Source organism: Tamandua tetradactyla, chromosome 3 (assembly GCF_023851605.1).
Source record: "Tamandua tetradactyla isolate mTamTet1 chromosome 3, mTamTet1.pri, whole genome shotgun sequence".
Lineage (NCBI taxonomy): Eukaryota > Metazoa > Chordata > Mammalia > Pilosa > Myrmecophagidae > Tamandua > Tamandua tetradactyla.
Window position 1 is genome coordinate 186,988,816 of NC_135329.1, and position 27,279 is coordinate 187,016,094.

General features: G+C 35.9%; 1 protein-coding gene across 7 annotated transcripts in view; it reads right to left on the minus strand.

The window, feature by feature from the left end:
* Positions 1-27,279, minus strand: part of ERBB4 (erb-b2 receptor tyrosine kinase 4) — a 1,077,155-nt gene that overhangs the window by 186,886 nt on the left and 862,990 nt on the right. For all 7 annotated transcript variants that reach the window (XM_077154990.1, XM_077154989.1, XM_077154987.1 and 4 more), the window contains one exon: positions 936-1,121. In XM_077154990.1, the coding sequence (XP_077011105.1) occupies positions 936-1,121 (186 nt within the window). The remainder of the gene's footprint in view (positions 1-935; positions 1,122-27,279) is intronic.

Sequence of the window (27,279 nt, forward strand, 5' to 3'; positions counted from 1 at the left end):
CAAAGATAAAAATACTTATAGAATTTACAAAACATCAGGTTGTATAAGAACTACTTCAACTAACAGTCAAAGCAGTGAATTTAACACACTTCTTAAAAAGAAAATTTTCAATGAAGAGAGCTGGTTTTGAAAACATAAGCATTTTCTTTGAATATTAAAAATGTATATCAGAGTTTGCACGCTGCCGAATCATTTGGCTGCCCGTATACTGCTTCAAAAGTTTGACCCAAGATTTACATTTGGGAAATTCACATAAAAACCCAGAATTCTGGCCCCTCTTGAAAAACCGGAACATCAGACAACTCTGGTAATATTCCCAAAAGCCACAGTCCCCTGGAATTAAAGTAGCTGTTCTCTAATTCACCACAGGGTCCCCTCCCCATATCATTTCTGGTTGTGAGATCTAGAAAGTTCCCTTAGGTGTATTACATACCTGAGCCCTCATGATAGACCAGAAAAGATCACACATTAAACCAAAAAGCATTCATTCATAACTGTTAAAACATCTAGGAAAATACTTAGAATTTGATTATTTGTAATACTGAGAATTAAACATATAGGCTCTTTTAAGAAAATCCTCTAAAAATGGAATTCAGTTAAACTTTCATTTTTTAAAAATTTTTGTTCATTTTGGTAACTAGACTATATCAAAGCAAACAAATCCAGTATAACCATTTCTCCCCGACCAGTAAGCTATTTGTTTTGACATCTGCCAATACAACTGGACCAGCATAATACAATAACTCAAAACTACATAAATATATTTTGTGTTTCTTCTGTTGTTTGTATTTCATAGCTCCTTATATATTTTAAATATAATATATTTACTGAAATATGCTGAAACATTTGACATGTTGCCCACATTCAAACTGTTCTAGATTAGGAGAGAGAGAAACCCAGAAATGTCATTTCCACGTGAAGTGATGAGCACTCACCTTTGCTATCTGAACACACCAGTTAAGCAGCAGCTGCGACCCAATGTTATCCTTGTGTTCGTGGACATAATCTAACAGGCAGCCATGGGGCATCAGCTGTGTCACAAGCTGGATGGTTGGGCTCAGACACACACCCAATAACCGGACGAGGTGTGGATGGTCCATGCTTGCCATGATCAGAGCTTCCTGTAATACACAGATACAATGCTATCACTTCACCACAAAAATATTTACAATTATAGTTATTTGTACTGTACTAATGGTCCTGATAATGATTCTGAAAATGTACTTTTACTCAATAGAATCGATTAAAAATGAAGATATTATAGTAACTTATGTTCTTAAAATAATTTAATTCAAATGAAATTCAACGAAAAACAAAGACTATGCATCTGTTAAAATGAAGATGTCACTGAATGATTGCTTATAAAATTAACAGCAATATTTTCCCTTCTGTAATATGGACAGTCTTAGATTTTATTTACTGCTAACTAAATAGAAGTTGAATGCAAACTTACATTGTGGCTTTTTACACTTTGATCTTTATTTTTGGAAGGGAAATAATCTATACAAATGCAGTTATTTGCAGATGGAACATGGTGACCCAAACTTAAGTCATCCATTATTGCTGTGTATATGTATATATTTATATGTGCATGTGTAGAGAGAAAGGAGGCAGGAGAGAGAAATGGTGAGCATACACATATATGGCAATTTATTAATGATCATTACCAGTGTGAAGGGTATAAGAGTGTTCATTAACATCTTAAGTAGTTTTGAAATTTTTTATAACAAAGTATTGAGGACATAAAACAATGGTGAGCTTCTGGTCAAGATGGCATGGCAGATTGAATACATTTATTTTCACTTCCTTTAAATATACTATACTGATAGTAAAGGAATTAATTAAAAGGCAGACAATGACAGAGAAGAGGCAATAAGAATAGAATCATAAAAGTAAGAAGTGGTTGGTTAGTGGTAATTGACAGCAAACAGAAATTTGCCAAGGAACCTATTTTACATCACAAGTGAATACCCTGAAATGCACAGGTACTGTTGGCTAGTACCACAGGCCTCAGTATTTGGGGAAGGGGGAAGGGAAGAAGGGCTGAGTTCAGTAATATTGTTATAAAGTAACAAGAAGCATTTAGATTTCAGAACCTCTTCTCAGTTCCACCCTCAGGAAAAGGTAAACCAAAAGGTTTCTGACTTGTGGGATACTAGACACAAGGGAAAGAGAAATAATCTGGGAAAACAGTAGCATTAGGTACATTTATGTATGATAAAAATTAGGATCATCCTGGATCACCCTCCAGTTCTTTCTCCTAAGTGGAGCTGTGACCAAAATTCTGAGGGACAGTTATGTTTTTTGTTGCTTATTTTATAAGCTAGAATTCTATGTTCAGCAAAGTTCAACCAACTTTGATACAACAAAGACATGTTCAGACATGCCAGGTCTTTCAGATTTTACCTTCCATGCTTCCTTCCTTTGTTAGATGCGCTCACTTAAAACAAAACAAAAGGAGACGGAGGGAGTAGCTTTGAGTACACTGAATCCAGGAAATTAGGTGTTCTAGTTTGCCAGCTGCCAGAATGCAACACACCGGAGATGTAATGGCTTTTAATAAAAGGGGATTTATTTCATTAGTTCTTCAGAGGAAAGGCAGCTAACTTTCATCTGAGGTTCTTTCTTATGTGGGAAGGCACAGGATGGTCTCTGCTGGACTTTTCTCCAGGCCTCTGGGTTCCAACAACTTTCCCCAGGGTTATTCCTTTCTGTATCTCCAAAGGCCTGGGCTGAGCTGCTTTGCTGAGATGAGGTATGCTGAGCCGCTTGGGCTGTGCTACGTTGCATTTAAGCACCAGCCAATCAAGTCAAACATCATTCATTGCAGCAGGCAGGCCTCCTAGCCGACCTCAGATGTAATCAGCAACAGATGAGGTTCACGTACCATTGGCTCATGTCCACAGCAACAGAACTAGGCACATTCACCTGGCCAAGTTGACAACTGAATCTAACTACCAGGGTTTCCCATTCAAGTAGAAAATCCAAAATGATAGTGAAGGAATATTCCCAATAAAGGCTGTCCTAGAAGATGTAATTATAGGACACCTAATGAGCTTAAGAAACATTGACAGGATGTGTGTCTTTCCAGGAGAGAAATGAAGATCAAATTAGTAAAAGATATACAGAAAACAAAACAATGTGAAAAGAAAAAAGTAATTTGAGGTAAAGCACAGATATGCACCAGAAAGTCATATTTACTACACAGCACAGCTGAGAACTGTTACATAATCACAGCAATGTAAACATAAAACATTGATATAAATAGAAATCACGTGACTATTTTGGAATATGGGGGTGACCTTCTGTAAGGGGGTGAATATGGGAAAGGCGTGAAAGTTCCATTCCTTTTGTTCACAGCTGGAGATCAGCCCATGATGTGTAAAGCTGAAAAATTAAGAGTTGACCATACGCATATCACTACATGGAATTAAATACAAGAAATTGCTTAAAAGTTGAAAGCGATTGGTTTGGGCAGTGACAATGGGTCAGGGAAGGGAGAGGGGGGTTGGTAAAAACTGCTGACTTTCAACATTGACCTTGTAGCACTATTTGACTTTTTGTTATTATTATTTGAAAGCCATTTGGGAGGACAATAACCACTTTTATCCTCTACTACTAATTCAGTGGTGTCGAGTTCAGTTAAGCTAAAGATTAGTCACAATTATGGGGTGTTTTGATGGAGTATATGGAATCACTGGATCCAGCGGGGGTCTTATGTGAGGTCTAATGTTTTACTCCTTGAGCAAAGGAAGAGAAGGCCAGTGTGGGCACATGCTTGAAGAAAGCAGTGATCCAAGGCCAAACAGAAGGAATAATCTGGGAAGACACCCTACCTTGAAGGACTCTTTGTTGGTGTGGTGTGTGTGTTTCTGTGTGTGTGTGTGTGTGTGTGCGTTTTGAGTCTTTGGGGGAAGAAGCTGCACTCCTTTTCCTGATAGGATCTAAGCTGCCTAAGTCCTCCACTCCCGCCTTCCCCAGCTACTCCAGGCAACCAGATGAGACAGAGCAGGGATGAGCGCCAGGTTCTACATTTCCTTGCTGAGCCCACCACGAGTCCAGCATTTTAAGGACTGGCGGCTTAGAGAGCACTGAGAAGTGTCACCTTTAGCAAGGACACTGACATTCTCAGGTGGTATCAGGCAGTGGTGGCAGGGGTGGGGTCCTGTCTAGTGCCTCAGAGAGCAGAGAACCTCAACATGGGGACAGAAACCTGGAAGGAAGGAAGGACACCTTAGAGGACCCAGGGCGACTGCAACTGGGACACTGGTTTATGGGTACATATGAAATACCCAGCCACTTTCCAAAACATCTGGGGAGACTTCTTTGGGGGTTAGATTTTCTGCATCATAGAAAAAGCCGGAAATCTAAATTATTACTATTAATGTGGGCCCATCAGAATCCATAAGGGGGAAACATTTTGGTTTCACTTACTGTATATTTCAGTAAACTTTCTAAATGAATATAATAATGTAGTTATAAGGAGAGGCAGATAAGAATGTACTTAGATTAAGTATTACTTAATCTAGTATTAAACTGCTTACATCAGGTTAATACTAGATTAAACCAGATGCTTCACTGAAACACTTAAGCACACATATAAATACATACAAACCAACAAATGCACAAAACTAATCAAATATCTAATTTAATTAACAATCAATATCTAAAGTTAATATCTAATGTCAAACTAACGTTACTGTTAAGTAAATTAGATATTTAATTTTATATTAATAGTGAGTATTTCTCATGTGCATAAGTATTACTTGGCATGGTTGCTATGAGTATAATTTTCCTGGCCCTACTCCTACATAACCAGGTCTAGAAAGCAGATCTTAGGAACCTGCATTTGTACAGACATCCCCAGGTGAAGCTACCCCAGGAAATAGGAAACTCTTGAGAACCTCTGCTACATCTTGATGTCTCCATTAAATGTGTTTCTACAACCCCTGCAAAAGCAATATGTTCTGGTGTTTGAACCTCATTATAACAGCACAAAGCAGTCTAAAGAGTTAGTATTACAGCCATAAAACCAGGGCAAAAAGGTTGAGTGATATGATTGCCATGAGTCACAGAACTAGTGAGTAGCAGGATCAGTGTTAAGGCACAGAATTTCTGATTCTGTGTAGGGTACTGTTATTTCTTATGATAGTAAAAATATCACAATTTCTACTTCAGTTCCATCGACACTTAGCACCGTAGATGCTCTTCTTGTTAACAAAAATACAGTTTCAAGCATCTGACATTAGCCAATACTTGCATGAATTAGGTCATGCTATCGTTTGGTTCCCGAGGAGCAGCAACAATCAAACAACAGATTGTGCTTTCAGGTAAACTGCTATCACTCTCACTCAGCTTTCAGAAAAAGCCACAGAAAGCATTTTTTTCCTCTGATATACTGAGAGTGGCAGTTGGTGAAGGCTACTTCTTAAAGCAAAGAAAATGATAAAATTTAAGGTGAAATGGGTTTTGGGATTATTTCAGGCTTCATTTTCAGGATAAAATGTATTAACAGACTTTTTTTTTCCTCTACAACTCAATTAGTAATGATAATTCTACTTTAAATATGCATTTGAAAAGTTTACATGAGAGGAATGTAAAAAATGTCACATGAAAGTTCTCTTTTAAAATATCTACTTGCAAGTCCTGGCCAAAAAGCTGGGTTTGTATTAAGGAAAATTGCTCATCACACTACAAAGAGTATTTGAAACCAAATTGCCGAGTATTTGCATAATAAGCCTCTTTTTTTTTTGAGAAAGAAAAAAATGAACAAGACACTAATTGTAGGTTTTATTTTTTCATAAAGGAAATAACAGATGGCTCTTTTGGAGTATAGGGGAATAAATAAAGAAAAGGGAATGTGCATTCATTTAGAGTGATGAGTGGGATAGAAGGTAAATAAAATCCCAATATTTTAATCATGGAGTGTTAGATTTCAATAAAATACTCTGTTCAAAGTACCTTACTCTGTGTGAGGCCTCACAGAAACAATTTTGGAATCTGTGCTGCTGTCGTGAGAAAATACCATGGAAGGCCATTGGAATAAAAAACAATTGACAGGTACATTATTTTCTCCCAGAAATGTAATTACTCTCTGCCTTTTACTTTATATATATATATTTTAATTGAGGGTGAATTAAAGAGTTTTCCTACTGAACAAAGGGGAAGAATATAACAGGTGTTTTACTGAAAAATTAAAAGCAAGGACATTTTTCCTTATAATGAGGTTTGGTTTGAATAAGAACTGTTTTTTTAACTACCAAGGGACAATTAGGGCATAGACTAAAAGCTTTGAAGCATGCATACCATTAGTTTCTAGCCATACACAATTTGTATCTCTGTTTTGGTCTGAAGGGAAGATACTTTGTGCAATAATAAAAATGAACAATACCAACTGTCACATTAAGAAATCATTTTGCCCATCCTTCAGATGTTGAAACTCGGCCACTTAAACTTGTTTTCCCACTTATTTTGGGTAGTGGTTTCACCAAAGGAAAAAAAAAAGCATATGGCCAGTGAAAACTTACGGGCTATTGTGCTTTTTAAAAAAGATGTTAACTTCAGCTGAACATTCACTATTCATTATGTCTAAGGACGATTAATTCAATACCCTCCAGCTAAAATTGGGATTGCACAGGGATAAGGAAGATAAAGGCAGGAATAGAGAAAAAGAAAAGATGGACAATAATGTAGACATAAAAAACTGTGTTTAATGCAGCATTCAGCAGATTTGTGAGTGCTGAAAACAAACGCTTCTACTAAAGAAAGTGAGGGTGATGGTGATGAAGAAAAGACAGAAGCTAATGATGACAGCAGTGATGAAAGACAAAATAAAATTAGTGGTCCATAATAATGTTTTACAAACTTGCTTTGTTACAGATGGTACACAGATAATGAAGTAAATGGAATTTGCATCTGTCGCTTTGTGTCTATAATTAATAATTTACTTGAACAAATAGGTGAACAGCAATTGGACAGGATAAATTAATACAACATCAGTTTGAGTTTGTCTATCTTGCTCAGTAGTTTCATCACTTCTTTCCAATCCCTGGGATCATTTTTTTTTTTTACATGAGCAAGGCATCGAACCTGGGCCTCCGGCATGGCAGGTGAGAACTCTGCCACTGAGCCACCGTTTCACCGCCCTGGGATCATTTTAGTGTCAAGACCCTTCTAATCTTTGAAGTCAGCATTTTTCTTTTTTCATCTCTATTCTACATCTTTCCCCGTTGGGTGGCCATATTTTAGATTTAGACATTACTTAAAACTGCTCTGCATGTATATCATTGTGAAGAATTCTGTGTAAGGCAGAAGCCTACCTTCTGCCTGCTTTCTCTGCCTGTTACTTTCATCCTCTGGTTACACAGAATTTCCCTCCATCACTTCCTATCCCTTCATTTATAGTTTATTTAATGAGGATCTGCTATGGGCCTGGCATAACAACTGAAGCTCAATCTACATCATCTCTAGCCTCACTGAGCTTACAATCTAGTGCAAAAGGTAATCATTAAACAGGAAAATCAAACAAGCCTAAAACAAACATATACATATTCATACATTATGTTAAGGGTTATGAAGAAAGTATACAAGGTGATTTGATAGGTAATGAAATAGGGCTTGCAGAGCTACTTGTAGATAAGGGTAGTTAGGAAAGAGACCTGGATCACAAGAAGAAGCCAAGTACACAAATATCAGAAGAGAGCATTCATGATAAAGCAACAGTCAGTGCAGATACCTAGGAGCCTGGCATGTTTTAGAAGCTCTCAGAAGGTTCACATGCATGGAATGTAGCAAGGCCTGGAATGGCATGATAAAAGATTTGAACTATAGGTAGGGTCCTACCTATATCATGTAGGACAAGGCAGCGCTTGGAAGAAGGTGATTTACTTATAAATCTTTTTATTCTATTTTTGTAATGCTTTATTTGCCTTCTATCCCAGCCTGAGCTCCGGTGTTAACTATTAAATAAAGCGTTACCTGCCATCATATAATTTTCTCACTATTGATATTTCCATCTTGGTACCCTTTGAGCAAAGGCAACCCTTGCCATCTGCATTCTCAAACCAATAAATGTTGTTAGAAAAAGGCATGAATTCATAGGAATTTGTCCTAGATCTCTTGAACTGATCCTCTAAAACTAGCTTTCATCATAGTTTTGAGTTTCATATTGATTCCTTATTACATTTACTATAACCTCTGTCTCTAGAAGAAGAAGAAGGAAATAAGTTTCTGTATCTTCCAGCCTTTTACTTAGTAAAGTATAATCTTGACATTATCCCACTCTGTTCTCTTGAATCATTTTACTATCTTCTATCTCTTGTGCACCTCACTTCATTCCATACTGGCACCTTCATTGAACCGAAAAGTATATTTAGGTGTCTTTATTCTAAAGATAAAACTCCATTTTGCCACATCTCTTTTGTGGATATTTTCTAGTCCCACTTTTGTTATGGTTTCATTTTGTCATCATTCACTCCTTTGGACTCTGGTTCCTGTACAACTTTCCAAGTTTTAGGTAACATCTAAATCTATGATATAACCACCCAAAGGAAGAGTGTATTAAAAAAAATGCTAGCTCCAAGGGTCAAAAACGTCATGATTTTTGAAGTCATATACTTTCCTGAATGTTCACTATTTAAGTTTCCCTTCAAAAAGTCACCAATAGTCCCCTTTTCACCAAAGTCAACAGATTTTTTTCTCCCTCACTTGCCAATCTTACCTATATTTCTGTTCTGCTTGGCCTCACTGACCACCCTTCTTTTTCAAAATCCTTCTGTGGCTGATGTTAATATTTTACATTATCCAATTCTTCAGTTCCTCTGGTTACTCTTGTTTCAACCATGGTGTGGTAGTTAAATTCAGTTGTCAACTTGGCCAGGTGAAGGTACCTAGTTCTGTTGCTGTGGACATGAGCCAATGGTGCATGAGCCTCATCTGTTGCTGATTACATCTGCAGTCAGCTAAGAGGCGTGCCTGCTGCAATGAATGATGTTTGATTTAATTGGTTGGTGCTTAAATGAGAGCGCTCAAGGTAGCACAGCCCTAGCAGCTCAGCACACCTCGTCTCAGCACTCACAGTTCAGCCCAGGCCTTTGGAGATGCAGAAAAATATCACGCTGGGGAAAGTTGCTGGAACCCAGAGGCCTGGAGAGAAGGCCAGTAGAGACTACCCTGTGCCTTCCCACGTAAGAAAGAACCTCAGATGAAAGTTAGCTGCCTTTCCTCTGAAGAACTAACGAAATAAATCCCCTTTTATTAAAAGCCAATCCATCTCTGCTGTGTTGCATTCCGGCAGCTAGCAAACTAGAACACATGGGTACCTGTGATTTCCCATGGAAATGCTACCATGGCTTATCCCTAACATTCTTTGCTTTAGCCTACAACCTTTTGCATCCATATAGATTTGTTCTCCAATCTCCCAGAGAGCAAAATATTATGGAACTTTAAGAAATATGATAGTGTTGTCAAATACCCCTGGAATCAACTGTTAATCTTTGTGGTCTGTCATGACTGTTTGCATCAGAAGCAGTATGAACAGCACATTTTTTTTTCTCAAGATTGAAAATAAAAACCATCAATGCAATATCCAAAATACCTGTGCCTTCTCAAACTTGAGATTTCAGCTGTGCTTATATTCCTAGCTTTCTCATCCATTCCTCTAATCTCAACTGTCATCTCTAAGTAGGAACTAATAAGACTTTCTATATGCTTATCTTCTATATAGTAATACCAATTCCATTTTCTTAGAGCTATGGTTTCTCTGAAAATAGCAATATTATTCAATTACATTCATGGGTCTATGACAAATCATTGAAGAGTATATTTGATGAGATACAATTACACAATTTTATAAATAAATGAACAGAATCTTTATTATGCCTCCTTTCTCTGCTACCCCCTGCCCAAAAATCAACCCACATTTCTAATGTCTTCTACTTCTCTTGACTTATTTTCAGATCCTACTGAACCTAGTTAAGATACAAAGTATTTCCTTAAACTAGCTTGCCAGCCACAGTTTACTAATTTTTGTGAATTTCAGAAACATTTTTTAACTTGGTTTAAAAATTTTAGATTCCTATTTAGCATTCTCTATTCCATTATTTTCCATTCTACTTCACATCTAATAAAACCGTGTATCCCATTGCAGCTTGAATCTACGTTTGTCTATTTTCATTCTAATTCTTTTATCTATATGGGCTCAAATCATCATTGTAAAAAGGTAGCTAATTCTTGTTGCATTAACACCACTCTTTTTTGCTATAACCTACCAAAATAAAATCCTTGGCATTTCTTGGAGTGCCACATAGAGAACCTTACCACTACATGTAGTAGGCTGAATTTTGTACACCAGCAAACACACGTTTTTTTTTACATGGGCAGGCACCGGGAATTGAACCTGGGTCCTCTGGCATGGCAGGCAAGCATTCTTGCCTGCTGAGCCACCGTGGCCCACCCCAAACACATCTTCTTAATCTTAATCTGTGTTCTTATGGGTATAAACCCTTTGTAAATAGGACCTTTTGAAGATGATATTATCAGTTAAGGTGTGGGCAACTAAAACAGAGTGGGCCTTAACCCTAATTACTAGAGGCCTTAAAAGAGAATTTGGAAGTCACAGAAGCAAGAAAGAAGACACTGCTATGTAACAGGAGGCAGAGATAGAAGCCAAGAAACCTGAAGGATTACTGACAGCTTGCACAAGAACACTACAATCTTTAGGGAGAAAGGAAACCTTGTACATATCTTGATTTTTGACTTCTTCTATCCTTAAAACCATGAGCCAAGAACTCTCCACTGTTTAAGCCATTGAATGGCATTTGTGATAGCAAGCAGCTCACAAACTATAACATTGTATGTGCTCAGAATAACTCTGATGTGCTGAAAATCAAAATACATTTTTGAATCAAGTTTAAACTATGCACCCAGCTATGACACTAACGATCTGTGTGCTTGGCCTGGATATTTATCTTTGTCTTTTGAAATCCAATCTCTACCTTGTTTTACCTTGCTTGTACCTACCAAGAACAAACCAAGTGGATGATGACAACAGGCTATTTTGACCCTGGCTCTCTGCTGGGTTCAGTCAATAAGAGGCAACAGTAGAATAATGAAGGGAAAAGAGAGTGAGGTTGGCATTTATTCTCTTAGCTTACTCCCCTGCCTGCTGTGCTGCTGTCTTCTACCAAAGGCCATGGCTGCGGTCAGCGCAGGGAAATACTCTTCTTGCTCCTTCAAGCACAGTATTGCTATTACTAGACTTGGACATACTCAACAAACTTTGTTGGCATCCCTCATTCTTGCTCATACTTTATAAATAACCCCTTTACTAAAGCCTTCTTTGATATGCCAACTTAGTGTGCCATCTGTTATGTGCTGGGATTTTTCAGATACAGTGTTCTTGAACAAGTTTACTAACCTTATACCTCTTTGTAAAATGAGAGATTAAGCCATTACTGGTAAATATATGGTAAGTCTGCCACCAACTGCCCCCTATCCCTCATACCAAATATTGCTAATGAATCAGTATGGTAGGTTGATAATGGCTCCCAAAGATATGTCCACATCCTAATCCCAGGGATCTGTGGTTGGTACTTTACTGAACAAAGGGTCTGTGCAGATGTGATTTAAGTTGAGGCTGTTAAGATGAGGAGATCATACTGGAATATCCAAGTGGCCCTACTGCCATCACCAGTATCCTTATAAGGGAAAGGCAGAGGAAGATTACAGAGGCGAAGGGAATGTGAAGACAGAGGCAGACATTAGAGTGATATGGCAACAAGCCTAGGAACACCTGTGGCCACCAGAAACTGGAAAAGCCGAGGGACAGATTCTCCCCTAGAGCCTCTGGAAAGGAGGGTGGTCCTGCCAATAAGTCCATGACAATTTGTTACAGCAGCCATAGGAAACTAACAGAATCACTGTATCCTTTCCTGCCTGGACTGGATAAGAACAACCAACCATTTTAACACAACTTTAGGCAGCAAGGACCAATATATTAGGAGGTGAAGGGAGATTAAATATCGTTGCCCTGATGTTACAGATATTTTAAAAATTAATGTTGCTATCAATTTCACCAAACCTGTTTGGTTTGGATATACTATATTGTCTAATCTAAATGATACAGATACTTCTAATTCATTTAAAAATTAACAAGTGGGGGTGCAAGTGTAGTTCAGTGGCAGAATTCTCCCCTGCCCTATGGGAAACTGGGGTTTGATTCCTGGTCCATGCAGTTCCCGAAAAAAAACAAAAAAACAGACAAGCAAAACAAATAAAAATTCAACAATTGGTTCTGCAATAACAAATACTCATATGGAAAAAACGAAATGTGACCCCACCATACAGCATACAAGAAAAAAAAATTAAGCATATATAATAGCTAAATGATACAATGCAAGCAATGAGCTTATTACAGTGCCTAGTAGATGCAAAAATGTTAGCAATTATTTCATTTTTATTAAACCAATTATATCTAAAGGGAATAAAACAATTAAGCAATAAAGGCATGGCTGAGGGTTTAGGAAAAATCTGCAGCTGGAGGGTAAATGAGTGGTCACTCTGATCTTCTAAGTCCAACAGAGTCATTTAGAATGTGACACAGGAAAAACTGACCAAGAAAGTCTTTTCTGTAAGTACTTTATAAGCTATTGCTTTCACACTGAAGCTCACGGAGACATGGAAATCTCTCTTCTCACCATCAATATAAAGTAATTGTGAGGAGCAGTGAAATTGCCAAAAGTAGCTTCTCAAATTACAAGAAACCTCCAAGGACTACATAAATTTGTTCTGTAGCAAGTAATCACAATAACAGTAATAATAGTAAATAGCAATAGGAATTATAGTAGAGAATACGTATAAAGAAGTACTGTTGAACACGTAATGACAGGGCAGAGACATTTTGTAGTCACTGATTAAATTTGGCAAAATTACAGAAAAGAGACACAGAGGTGTCTGAAATAAATCTTTCAGAACTGACACTGAAGAACAAACACAGTGAAGTCCAGCATAGAACTTCCAAAGAGGACACTGGAATGTGCTGTACAAAGGAGCACAAACTACTAGAATTAGAATAAATCGTTCCAGGGTATAAATTCCAATATTAGAGTGGAAGGAATAAATATTAACATTAGAATAATGTTTGTTGGTTTCAGTTTTTCCCTCTTATTATGAAAATGAATTTCTATAAAGGTAACTAAACTGTTTATTTTACCTGTAGTTTTCTAGATCTTAGTTAACATAACTTGTGTTTTGTCCATCTAGACAACATAACTTGTGTCCATCTAAAGTCGCAAATGAAAGAATTCCATCAGCTCATAATAACAATCACTGAATTCCGTTGATTTGTGCCTGACAAGATGCCATTCATTTTATATATCAACTCATCTAGTGTTTAGGATAATCTTGTCCAATAGGTATTATTATGTTCAATTAACTGTTAAGAAGACAAGCTTTAAAATGTTAGGCAATATGGCGAGACCCTCAAGTTACTGAGTGATCACACTGGGATTTTAACCTACTTCTCACTGCATCCAAGACTCTCCAGCTCATCTCCTGGGGAACTATTAATGTCAGTTAGCTAGCCTGGAAGACTCCATGAATTTTGTGGTTCTTCTCTAGCTCATGGTCCTAACTGAAACCATGTCTGATAGGAATAAACCTCCTGATGGAATCTCTACAAAACGACATTTTATTAGCTCTAACCTTTTTTTTTTTTTTTTTGACAAATCAGGTGAGCACAATTTTTCTTAGCTCCTTAAAACTAATCTTCCAATAAAAATTGGTAAACAGCATCTGAAAATCACAAATTTCTTAAGGGCAGGGACTAAGACTTACTTAGATCTTCTCTTTTGTGCACTCAAGAATTTGATTCTAGGAATGCTCAATCAATATTTTTAAATTAAATTTGACTGAAATAGATACGGGTTTCATCATTTTAGGAATAGATCTTACGTAGTTTAATCAGTTAGGAATTTACTACTTGATATTTAATATAAATTTGGAAATTAATGTTCAGTTTTGTTTTCCTAGATACATATTTTTTTCTTTGTATGCTGTTTGGTGGGGTCACATTTCATTCTTTTTCCAAGTGATTATCCCCTTGTTGCAGCGCATTGTTCTTTTTCCATGTGAGCATCCTGTATGGCAGCACACCATGTGTTGAATTTTTGTTTTTGTTTGGTTTCTTGTTTATTTGCCCATTTGTTTTTGGGAAGTGCATGCACCAGGAATCGAACTCGAGTCTCCCACATGGCAGGTGGGAATTCTACCACTCAACTACCCTTGCACCCCCAACACTACATCTTTAAATATGACAACTGCTGTGACTGTAATCTACAAGAATGTTCTCAGTTAATGAATGACATCTATATTAACAGCACATAACAATAAATTTTAAAAAATAGAGGAATCCTCTCTTAACACTTAATAAAATATTTCAAATATACCCCAGGTGGAGGAGCAGGAAGAATTGTGTTTATGACTCATCCAAGATCAAACAGTAAGTGACTTTAATCAAGTCTTCTACTAGTTTTTCACTTACCAGTCTCATGCTAATATAGGATAATTTCATATATAGAAATCATTTGTCCAATCATTCCTTTCTTTCTTATCTACTCTACTTCTCTAATGAACCTCATTATTACCATCAGATATATTAAACTTGAAAACATGATTTATATGCCTGTTCTTATATTAAAAATTCAGGTCAATATTATTTTGATACTTTACACCAATTCTGACATCAAGAGTGTTCAGTCAGAGGTAATTACAACTAGTAAAACATTCATTAATGTTACTTATGCTTTTATGTTTTTAACATAGTAGCAGTAAATAACATTACTCTTCCCTCAGGCAAAAGGAGTCATAATAAACACTAAAAGAAAATACATGGCATCACAAAAGACCACTGCTGCTAATTCCTTTGCTCCAGGAGGCTATGAGTAAACACATTGTATGGCTTTCTGTCTAGACACACACAGTGAAGGTGTGAGAAAGCGTCAGTGGGGAAATGAAAGGAATCTCTGCAAGCTGGTATCCAATCCTGATCTGGTATTTGAAAACAGCCATTGAGAACTAACTAGTATTTTAGAAATGAAACAGTATCTTTGATTTCTGTGATGCCTGCCCTAGGAAAGGTCAATTCATGGTCATTATCTTCACCATCATCATCTTCCAACAACAGTTCAAGGCACTGTAATGGGCATTTTGATATATATTATCTTTCTAATAACTGTATGGAGTTTGGGGATATTTGCAGGGAAAAACCTAGTCACTCTTTCATGCATTCATTATCTTGTTCACAATATTGACTGAAGGCTACTCCACACACTCAATGAAGGTACAAAAATTAAGAATACATATGTTCTGCACATAATTACTTAATATCCTAGTCGAAGTTTTTAAAACATAGTGATAGAAAGGTCATGGACATTAATAGTTATGATTATCATTTATGATTTAAATTTCCTAAAACAGGTCACGAAAAAAAAAACACGGAAGAAAGAGAGAGCCTTTTCACTGGAAAACTGAGTGCAAGAAAGCCAAGTAAAGTTTGCTGGGAGGATAAATCTGAGTTTGGATATTTGTGTGTTTGGAAGAGCACTACAAGCAAAAAAGAATAAATAATATGTGTCAGGCACTGTGGAGAGGAGAAAGAAGTGTGGACATTGGTTCATACAATTTCTTTGCAAAGTGTGCCCTGTCTTTAGTTGTGTGATATGAAGCAAATATTCACTCTGCCAAAACTTCAGGTTGCTCAGCTATATAGCACAGAATCAATAATAACCACTCTTATATAAACAACAGAATACATGCAAAACGGTCCAGTTTAGGTTCTGGTACATAACAGTTATCCAATATAGTTAGTTTCATTGTAAAACTGAGAAAGTGGGAAAGTGTGTTATATAAGGAAAATACCTCAGCTTATATGGCATGTTAGGTACATCACGGACCACAGTAAGGGAGAAAACTGGAAGGACAGATTGCTACTATGGCTTGGAAGAGTTTAATCGATAGGCTAACATTTGGATTTCATTCTAAGCAAAAGTACATGTTGAATATTTTTTACTAAGAAACTAACATAAAGAACCAAATTTGGCAGCATTATCCCCAGGCAGCATTGCCACCAGGGTAAATCATAGGAAAAAGGTTCTGGAATTCCAGAGAGGCTGGGACACTGCTGCCCATGAGCGAGGTAATGGAATCCTACGGCAGACACTTCTTCGAATACAGAATCTCATTCGAAAGCCAAGCTTGCCAGAGGTGTGCATGTTTTTTTTTAAAGGCTCTTGAGGATGGATCTTCTAGTCTCTGGGGTTTCCCATTTCAACTCCCTTTTTTATGCTTCACTGAATAAGAGCATGTTGAGGAATGTGACTTCTTAATGAGAAAACCTGATCTGCAAGTCGGTATGAAAACATTCATATTCTTTCTAGACAGGGATACTCTTTTCTAACCCTTCTCTGCAGTGGGAAAATGTCTTTCCCTTTAAAAGGAGTCGTTTGCGCCTCACCATCTCTCTTGCTTCCTATCGTTCCCAAAACTCGCTGTACATTCTTCATAGCCAACTAACCACTGTGGCTGCACATTTCTTACCCCCTGCCACCACCACCACCAAACTGCATTTCAGTACTGGTCAGTCTGTTTTATTACTTTGTTCATAAAGATCCTCTGCCTACCACAGGTGTGAAAAAATCATTCCCTCATCATTCTGTTATAAAATTCTGAAGAGGGCAAAAACAGTGATAGCATTCAATGATCAATGTAATGGCTAATAACATCGTCCTTTAGAGATACGTAGAAGGGCAGCTTCTCACGGGTGGGAGCAGTTACTTTTCTCTGCAGTCTCTATTAATTGTTATTTTATTGTTGTTCTATCTGCACATGTGGCCTATAACAAACTCTAAAGTGATACTACTGATCTTTTCTACAGTTACATCCTTTATGATACCATAGCTTCCAGAACGTCTAAGTTTGCTTTGCAAATTTTAGCTGATTTTAAGGTTCTGGTGGCCATGATTTGTCTTACCAGGTTGGACTGTAATGAAATAATTACTTCAATATCAGATCAGTTTAGAGTAAAAAAATTAAAAAAATGAAAGTCACTGGGCATGATCAGGTAAAAAGTGGGCTATCAGAAAATGTTTCCACAGCATTTCAACTCTCAAAAAGTATTTGCTTCTGTCTGTTTAATCAGAGGAACTAGAAAATTAGTATTTATGAAAACATGCTAAATAGGTTGCTTCCATTGAAAGTGAAATAATTAATATATTCAGAGTAAGAATTCATCAAATCTTCAAATGGTATGCAAAATCCACCTGTAAAAAAATAAATTCTTCAGTTTTTACATATTTTAATTGAAATCTATATAAATTAGAATTCACAGATGTGTTAACACACGAACTGGAACATCATAACTCAAAATTTATTTCAATTTTTAAAAAATTACAGCATAGGAATGCAAGTATTTGAACGTTCTTCAAACTATTCCAGTGATTTCTAAGTTGAAAGTATGTAATTAAATGTTAAGAGTGATTAAAGAAGCAATGCACTTGAGAATATCTGCAATATCAGTACAGAATTACAGTGGTTTAAAAAATTTAGGCATTTTTGCATTTCTGAAACATTTTCTTTTGAAAATGTGAGCAAATATTTAAATATTTCATTTAGAAGTTACTGGGTGACTTTAGGTGGCTTTGAAAATAAGTACCTTCAGTATATTCTGGTTATGAGTTGAGTTTCTAATAGTATAGCATGCTTGTAGAGAAACATCAAATAATGGGGTTCATTTGATCAGCAAACATGCATTTTACTGAACAACAACTATGTATCCAACCATATTTTAAAAGTGAGATAAACTGTACACCACCTGACAATCAAAAGCAGATTCTTAACCTATTAATTTTCAGTGTCAACAAATTAAAAAATCATTTGTTTCAGGCTTATGATGTGGCAATTTTAAATAGTAACAACTGGTGGTGAAAATGTTGGCAGTAATATATTTTTATAATTTTTCTTAATATTTCAAAACATAGTATGATAACAAAAATAGCCAAGTACATTATGAAAATAATAAATATTTTTGTAAAATTAGCTTATTTACATTCCCAAGATTCTTATAAGAAGGGTAATATTAATTATCTGTCCTTGAAACCTATTTCTCTATTTTTTAATAAACAGTTGTATTTCCTAATAGAAATTCAATTTAAACTACATTAAAATGCATATATTAATAAAAGACAGGATATACACATTATTTGAATCAAATGAATATCTGTAAAACTATTGTATTGTTCCTTAAATTTAAAGAAAAGGTAAAAGAAAGAAAAATATTTGCCGTAAATATGACCTTACTATAAACAATGTCATTGATAAGCAAAGAGATTAATAGTCACAGAGGTTATTTTTCTGTCAATTATACTAATTAATCATGGTTTCTACTTGTCAATGAATTGTAACAACGTTCACTAGATATAAGAAGGAAATTATTCTTTTGACTTTTTTTTTTAATAGCGGAATTAAAACAATTCAAAAGGCAATTTTATCTTCTGATTTTTCATTTGGCTTTGAATTTCCTTGAGAAGAATAAAATAATATGTATTATGACAAGAAAGATAGTATATGAGATACTCTCCCTTTCTCATTAATTTAAAAATAATTGCAAAAGCAAAGCCATGCCCACTGTACATGTCTCAACTGCCTCAAGGAAGATGCAGTAGCAAATGGATACGTTTACAACACATATCTCGCATAATTTTTTCGGATGTACCTGCACAATGAAACATTTTCTTCATTTTGTTAAATCTATAGGTTTAATAATTTAACAACAAATTACAGGTTTCAGTTGAGGCAAATATATATTTCATATATATATATATATTTCAAATATATTGGGAATCTTTCTTGGCATTTTGCTGTTTTTTTTCACATTTCATAGGTGCATATATAAAATATTTGATGTTATAGATATGTAATTCATTGATACATAACCACTTGAACATTTGAAGATAATTGTATACTAGAGCTGATATGTTTAATAGAGTTACACATACAATCAATTCCAGGACTCATATTTAATATGTATTATTCCAAATATGACAAGCCATAGATGTGAGAGTTTATTTCTGAATAGGCAAAGAAGACCTTTCTCCAAAAAAGATATATGAATGGCCAAAAATCACATGAAAATATGCTCAACATAATTTTTTCCATTAGGAAAAATGCAAATCAAAATCAAGAGATACCACTTCATACTCACTATAATGACCACTATATTAGTAAGCAGATGGCAAAAGCAAGTGGTGGGGAAGATATGGAGAAATAGAAATACTCCTTCATTGTTGACAGGAATGTAAAATGGTGCAGCTGCTGCAATAAACTGTTGGACAGCTTACACAAAAAGTTAAGTATAGAATAACTTTGTGACCCGGCAGTCTCATTGTCACATATAAAACCAAAAGAAATGAGAACAAGAATTCAAACAGATATTTGCACACTGATGTTCATAGCAGCATTATTCACAATTGGCAAAGGATGGAAACAACCCAAGTACCTATCAATGGATGAATGGATAAACAAAATATGATATTTATATACAATGGATTATTATTTAGATGTAAAAAGGAATGAAGTTCTGATACATCAACAACATGCATGAACCTTAAAGACATCATTGTGATTTTAAATAAGCCAGATGCAGAAGGACAATACTAATGATATCAAAGATATAAAATAATTGTAATCAAATTTTATAGAGTCAGGAGCTGGACTATAGATTACCAGGAGCACAGTGGGGGTTGAGAAAGGGGAGCTGTTCTAATTTGCTAGCAGCCAAAATGCTATATACCAGAAATAGAACAGCTTTTAATAAGAGGAATTTCATAAGTTGCTAGTTTACAGTTCTCAGGCCAAGCAAGTGTCCCAATTAAAGCAAGACTATAAAAATGTCCAAATTAAGACACCAGCAAGAGGTTTCCTTCACTCAGGAAAGGCTGATGAAGTTCAGGGTTTCTCTCATCATTCTGGTGGTGCTCTCAGATCTCAAACCTTTTCCAAAATGCTTTCTCTTTTAAAGGATTCCAGTAAAGTAATCAAGACCCACCTGAAATGGGTGGAGTCACGCCTCTGTCTACTCAAAAGTTCGTACCCAAAAATGGGTGAGTCACATCTCCGTGGAGATAACCTAATCAAGCGTCCAACCTATGGTACTGAATAGGGATTAAGAGAAAGGCTGGTTCCACCAGATGGATCAGGATTAAAACATGGCTTTTCTGGGGTACACAAATCCTTTCAAATCAGCACAGGAGTTAACGCTTAATTGACAGAGAATTTCTGTTTGGGGTGATAGGACTGTATAACACAAATAGTGAAATCTAATGTAAACTATGGACTAGTTGATAGTATAATTATAGTAATATTGTTGTATCAAACATACCATACTAATGCAATGCTTTAATAAAAGGGAAAGCTGTGTGTGAGTGGGGTATATGGGAGCCCTGTATTATCTTTATGACTTTGCTGTAAGCCTACAACTTCCCCAATTGAAAAAAAAGTGATCATATATAAATGTTATAAAAGTTATGAATAAGCTTGATGCGGTTTAGACTATCATTTTATTTAAATACTCGATTTTCAGAAACCTTTAAAAATCATAATTCACCAAAGTTCAAGAAATTTACATCAAAACACCTCCTTCCTTGCTTCCATTACCTCTTTACCCTGTCAAATGTGATTATGTAGAATTTCATGAGTGAAATTTGCAAGAAATCAATGCAAAATTAAAATGCTAGGAAACTGCTTCCTAACCAAGTTGCAAAATTCAGAAGCCAAAAGGGAATAAATTAGTAAATTAGGTTAAAAATAATTATGCATATCATAAAAGACATCAAGCGACAAATGACAAATAAGGGAAAATATTTTCAGTTCATTATGAGAGTTAATCTCTCTAATATATAAAGACATTATACAATTGAAGGTACAAAAGATGACCAATAAGCCAAATAGCAAAGAGAATAGGTCATGAAATGATAATTCACAGAAAAAGAAAGGCAGTATTGCATAGCCTCACTAATAATAAGGGAAATGCAGGTTAAAAGTACAATAAAATACCATTTCTACTTTTTAAATTGGAAAAATTATAAAAGTTTGACAAAACCTTATTCTTTATTACCAAGGCCATGGGGAAGCACTCACATGCATTGCTGGTGGAAATGCAAAATGGAGCAGGTTCTGTGGATAGCAATCCGATTTTATCTCTTAAAAATCACAGCTGTATTTACCATCTTACTTGGCAAATCTACTAGGAATTCACTCCACAGATGTCAATTTACAAGTGGGAAATGATATAGGTAGAAAATTCCTCTTTACAGTATTACCTGTAGTGGCAAAAGTGTGGAAACACCCAAAGACCCAATAATAGTGATATGTTAAATAAACTGTTGTATAGCCACAGAGTGTTGTAACCTGTGACTGTTATTAGAAAAATGTTCGTTTTCTATGTACTGATACAGAAAGAGCTCTAGAATATATTCTTAAGTGAAAAAATCATGGTATGGAATTATGTTTTTAACACGTTTCCTTTGGGTATTAAGAAGAGGAAAATTAAAATATATATTCACAGTTGTTTATATTTTTACAAGGAAATTGAAAGAATACATAAAAAGTAATAAGATGATTCTGGAGGGTAGACTGGGGGCACTGAATAGACTGTAATGGCATGGGAATATGACTTAGCTATTTATAATTCTTATACTGCTTTGGTTTTTAAAATTATGTGAGTGCATTTCCTATTCAAAAAATTAAATTAAATAAAAAAGTAACACTATGATATGTAAATGCTCAGAACATATGAGGATATGCTTTCAAATCCAACTGAAACAGACAACTTACTAAAGAGCTAGGATAAACAGAAAATCTAAACTGTCTTCCTTTTGGCAGGTAAACTTGCACAACTACTAATTATTGTTATAACTAACATTTAAATTATTATCACTGTTGTGATTACTTTCATGGATTGAATTATTTAATACTCAAAAGAACCATATAAATTAAGTGCTGTTATTACTGTCATTTTACAGATGATAACACTAAGACCCAGAGGTTAAGTCACCCAGCTAATGTCACGCAGCCATGTCACCTAGCTAATAAGTAGTAGAACTGAAATTCTAACTTGGTGTTTGTCTTCAGAAATTATGCTCTTAACCACTGCACCTAAACAGTGAAGAAAACACATGCTGTTTTCCAGTTTTCAATGTTGCTGGAGAAGTCATGAAACGAGTTTTGCCAGCATCCCCCATCCCCTGCCTACCACGCCCTCTTTTTCCATTGTGTGCAGATGTTTTAAGATGTTTCCACACTGTAGCCCAAGAGATATGTTAGGTCTAATCGAATGGACTGACTTTACCTTAACCCCTAAAAGCAGGGACAAGCAGCTCTGCCTGCTTAGCAGGGAAGGAACCCTCAGCGGCAGGGCCCCGCCCCATAGGGTTGAATAACTATGTACTCTTGGGTAGTACAGATTTGCCACCTACCCTGACCTGAGCAGCTGGCCACCCCGGGAGACCAGCCATGTGGGACTTCTTCTTCCCTGGTCTTTTGGACACTTTGTGCTGTGTAAATAATAAAGGGAAAGTCTTTGTTGTGCTTGACCCTGCATTTCCGTAGGGCACCATGTAGCTACTCACTCTACAAACAACAGTCATTAAACACCATAAGCTGAAAATGAGATTTAGAATTTTCTGACCACAAATATATCTTGACCTCATAGCACACGTCCTTTTGCAGTACTTAATGACACCTTTTCAAGGGGTGAAGGGAGACAGCCCCTGTGATGGAAGATCTGGGAAATATACATGCGTATAATTTGCTATCCTGAGTATGTAGCAAATACAAGAAGACAATAAATAAAACTGTTGAAATCCTGAACGTTTTTTTTTATAATTGCAATCTTAGCTTTGAAATTATCCACGGTCAAATGTAAGATTTCAAGCCAGCAACAGTGGGCCAAGTTAAATAGGTTTCTGTTTCATACAATCTTAGCATAATTATATTCACAGACTATTCATTTTTAGATGTTAAAATGTAAGCAGGGCCAAAGACAAACATTTCTAAACCCTGCTTTAACTCATGATTTCTTTCCTTAGGTTTGTTTTTTTAAATTGAAATGCAATATCCATATCTAGAAAATGTCAGTTTGAAGATGTTTTTAGAGTAATGTGAAGGAAAATATAAGGATGATAGTAAGTCTAAAGTTAAAAATCAGTTAACAATTCAAGGACATGAACGTGAATGACTGCCCAAGTATAAATTTCTTAAATCATGCCAGAGCCAGCTGGAAACAAATCTGTCGTTTTTGTGAGTAGCACTTATGACTCAGTCATTCGTCCCTTCCACACCATCCCTTCTGGTGCCTGACCACAAAAAATACCTTCACTCACTTCCAATGTGTAAGCCCCAGGGGAATTAATCAGATCACGCATTGACAGTAGACAATTTGATTTGAGATTAGATTTGTTATTGAGATTAAATATCAAAATAATAAGGTGGATTTTAATGTCAGGCAAAAATCTGTAAAAGACAAAAACCAATTTGGAAATATTATTGAAATTAAATTAAAAATTGATTGCTAAGTGAAAAATGCCTATCATATAGCTGATTTCTACTGGGTAGCCATGTGCAAAAATCTTTTTTAAGTTTAGCACTATTAAAGACATCTGAATTCAATAATTAAAGCAGAGCATCTGAGCGACTTGGTTCCAGTGGTTAGCATTCACTTCTGATTCATGAGAACTATTAATCACTTCAATAGATACAATTTCACTATTGATCCGATTGCGAGGCGTAATAATGTTATCCATATTTTAATAAACACACAGTAAGTTTCTAGAAAGAAAAAGAAATATTTTGTAGTAAAATGGGATGAAAGTGTAACTAAAATAGAGTTAGTGAATTCTTGGAGTAGAGAAGAGTTTCCATGCTAAGGATAAACACAATTTTCAAGTGATATCATTAAAACTGAAAAATTACTATCTTGAAGCAACTTAAGCACTTTCTGAAACTTTCTCTACAACACTGATGATAATCTTTTCATCAAATCTTATCTTGAAACACTGAAGCAGCATAACTGACTACTTGCTCCTACTAAGAATCACTCTTGTGGTCTGTTATCCTGGTATTAGAACCGAAATGCTCAAACTAACAATTTCCTAGAGACTACTCAGCAGATTAACAAAGATATTGATGCATCACATATATAATTGCTTCCCTTGGGGTAAGTGGTGCATCATTATTTAATTATTCAAGTCAACTCTTTGATTTTAATCAGAGTCATGTGAAAAACCACTGGTTTCAGTTTTCAAATTACACATTACAAACATTCATTAATTTGCCCAAGACGGGGAGTAGGATAGAAAGGAGGGACACATTATTTTAACATACGAAGCCCTTAATTTTTTTCCCCCAACTTAATGGTTTTATCTGTTGCCACTTCACCAAATTGGCTACATTTCTAGACAGGCTTCTTAGAGCTAGTTTCAGACGTGCCAGGCCTATTCATACCGTTCTGTCCCATACGACTTTGTTTCACTCTCATTTACTTGCTCACTGGCAGACCAATTCCTATTCTTTCTCTGTGATAGAATTCAAACATCACCTCTTCTCTGAGATCATCTCTAATACCTGTAGATAGAGTAAAAGCCCCTTCTCTCTACTTCCACAGTATGCCATGCACACCTCTATTACACCATTTACTGTACTTGTGATTTCCCATGCTAGACTCAGCGATCTGCAAACCAAAGGGAATGCCTTATACTTCCGGGTATTTTAACACCTAACATGGCATTTACCACTCAATTTTTGGTGAGTTAGAAGGTTCTAGACATTACAGTCAGGTAGACCTCAGTGTGAATCCTGCCTGAAAAATAACTATGTAAATTTAATTGAATAGATTATTTAAAATGGGTATCCCCATTTTTAGGATGGAAATTAAAATGTCTTACCTTATCAAGGTTCTGTATGAAATAAATGAGTTCTTGACATATCAAAAGCCATAATGTCTGTCATATAGTAAGCAATCAATAAATGATTGCAGCAAAGGATGTATGACTACTGAAAGTGAGAGAGGCAAGGATGACAGCAGACTTCCAGAACATAAGGATACACATATTTGGCTGAAAGGGCCAAACTTGATATGGAAGAGGTCTCCGAGCAGTACAATGGTCAGTGTAAATATAGAGATCCTAACAGAGTAATACAGTTGTTTAGCACAATAACAAGGCTTTTCTAATCTGGAAACTAGAACCAGAGTGAATTGCATTGTGCACGAATGACAGCTGGCAGGGCGGCTCTAGCAGAAAGTCAAGAGGACAAAGTAACTGACTGGTGATAAGAAGGTAGTTGAAGTTATATTGATAATGGGACAAGAAAGAAAGGCAAGCTTTGGAAGCTAATGGACTTGGGGTAGAGAGATGGCTTAAGGGCCCTGAGTGATGCTAAGAAGATATCTAATGGAGTGTGGGAGTAAGACATTTATAAGAAAGTTGGTTATGGCTGAAAAGTAGGAATCTAGAATTTAATTTCTCAGAGGTAGAGCAGTTTCAATCAAATATAAAGCAAATCTATCTGACCTAAGGACATGCCATAGTATGAGAATGAGATTTGATCTTATCTTTTACACATCTCTCTAAGATTCCGGTATTTTTTAAGCTTTCTGTTCTCTGAAGCACAAAATATAGCATTTTATTTCACTCCATCTTGCATTCTTCTAAGTATATTAACTTTCCTCTTTATATACAGTTAGTGTGTTGATTCAGATTTGTGTCTTGTATCATACAAAGGTATCTAGTGCCACCACCCAGATATCCCTTCAAGGAAGGACTTGAACCCCAGCATCTGAGAGCTCTGACTGTTGCAGAGTCTTCCTCAAATTGACCCTTCAGGGATTTCCTCAGCTGCAAAAAGACAATTAACAGTTCTCCATGGTGATCCACATCTATTAATGGATGGATGCCAAGTCAGAAAAACTTTCATGGGCCATTTTAGCTTCAGTGCTCCCCAAGGAGGCAGCCAAGACTGACAGCAAGTGTGACTCAGGCCTGACTTCTCCCTCTGCTGAATCTGACTTCCTTTCACCCCAACAGGGATTCTCCCAAGGGCATTCCACAATAACATTTTACATGAGGAATTCTATCTCAGAGTCTGCTTCCCATGAGATCCAACCTGCAACATATTCCATCTGAAAATGAACTAAGTGATAATTCACTTCTAGAAAAACTGTGTGGACTTTTCAGAGATCACTATGAATTCAAAGTAAAGAATGCTTACCTATACAGACAAGAAAGTAATGTGAATCAAAGGAAACTAAGCATTAATAACCTAGTTATTTATTCACAAGATATTTAACTGTCTCCTACTTTATACCAGGGGGGTGACAAAAACAAACATGACTTATCAGAAATGCATTGCATCTATAGAAACAGTGAAAACTATATACAAATGAAAATTAGGATAATTTAGGCAAAGGCTTCTGTCACTTTCTTTTATGGATAAGTTTCTTAAAGAAGGGTTTTCCAAGTTTGCACAATCTCAAACTTCCTGCAGCGACGGAAGGCAGGATCAGAACAATTCAAGGCTGAAATAGTGTGAATGTTAAGAATGGAGTGGTGGCCACATAATCTGCTTAAACGTCTCTAGGCTATGAAAGTTTTACGGCCAATCAAGATGTAGGTTTTCACGTTGCCTTCTTGGGGAGAAATTTCTTTTGTCTTGCATGTATCTAGGAAGAATTTTAAGTAAAAATTAAATGAAAATGGAAAAATAAAACAAACTATGATATGGGCTATACCAGTGAAATAGAATACTTTGGGAACCTGATCTAGAGAAAGAACTAAAAGTATAAATATAAAACATTAAGAATAAGAAAAGAGGTAAAACTATGGAGAATATAACAGAAACAAGAGGAAAGCACAGTTATTGGAAAGATTTGCAATAATGTTATGAAAACACTATTATCATTTAACATTTTTCTAGAGGTTCCAGGTAACGCTGCACAACAAGATAAAAGAAATAATTACTTTAGATACTAGGAAGATGGGCGGGCCACAGTGGCTCAGCAGGCAAGAATCCTTGCCTGCCATGCCAGAGGACCTGGGTTCGAATCCCGGTGCCTGCCCATGTTAAAAAAAAATAACAATAAATAAATAAATATATATTAGGAAGAGATAAAACTATCATTAGTCATTCAAAGGTATTTTATTAAACAAAGGAAATAAAAAATAATCATTAGAA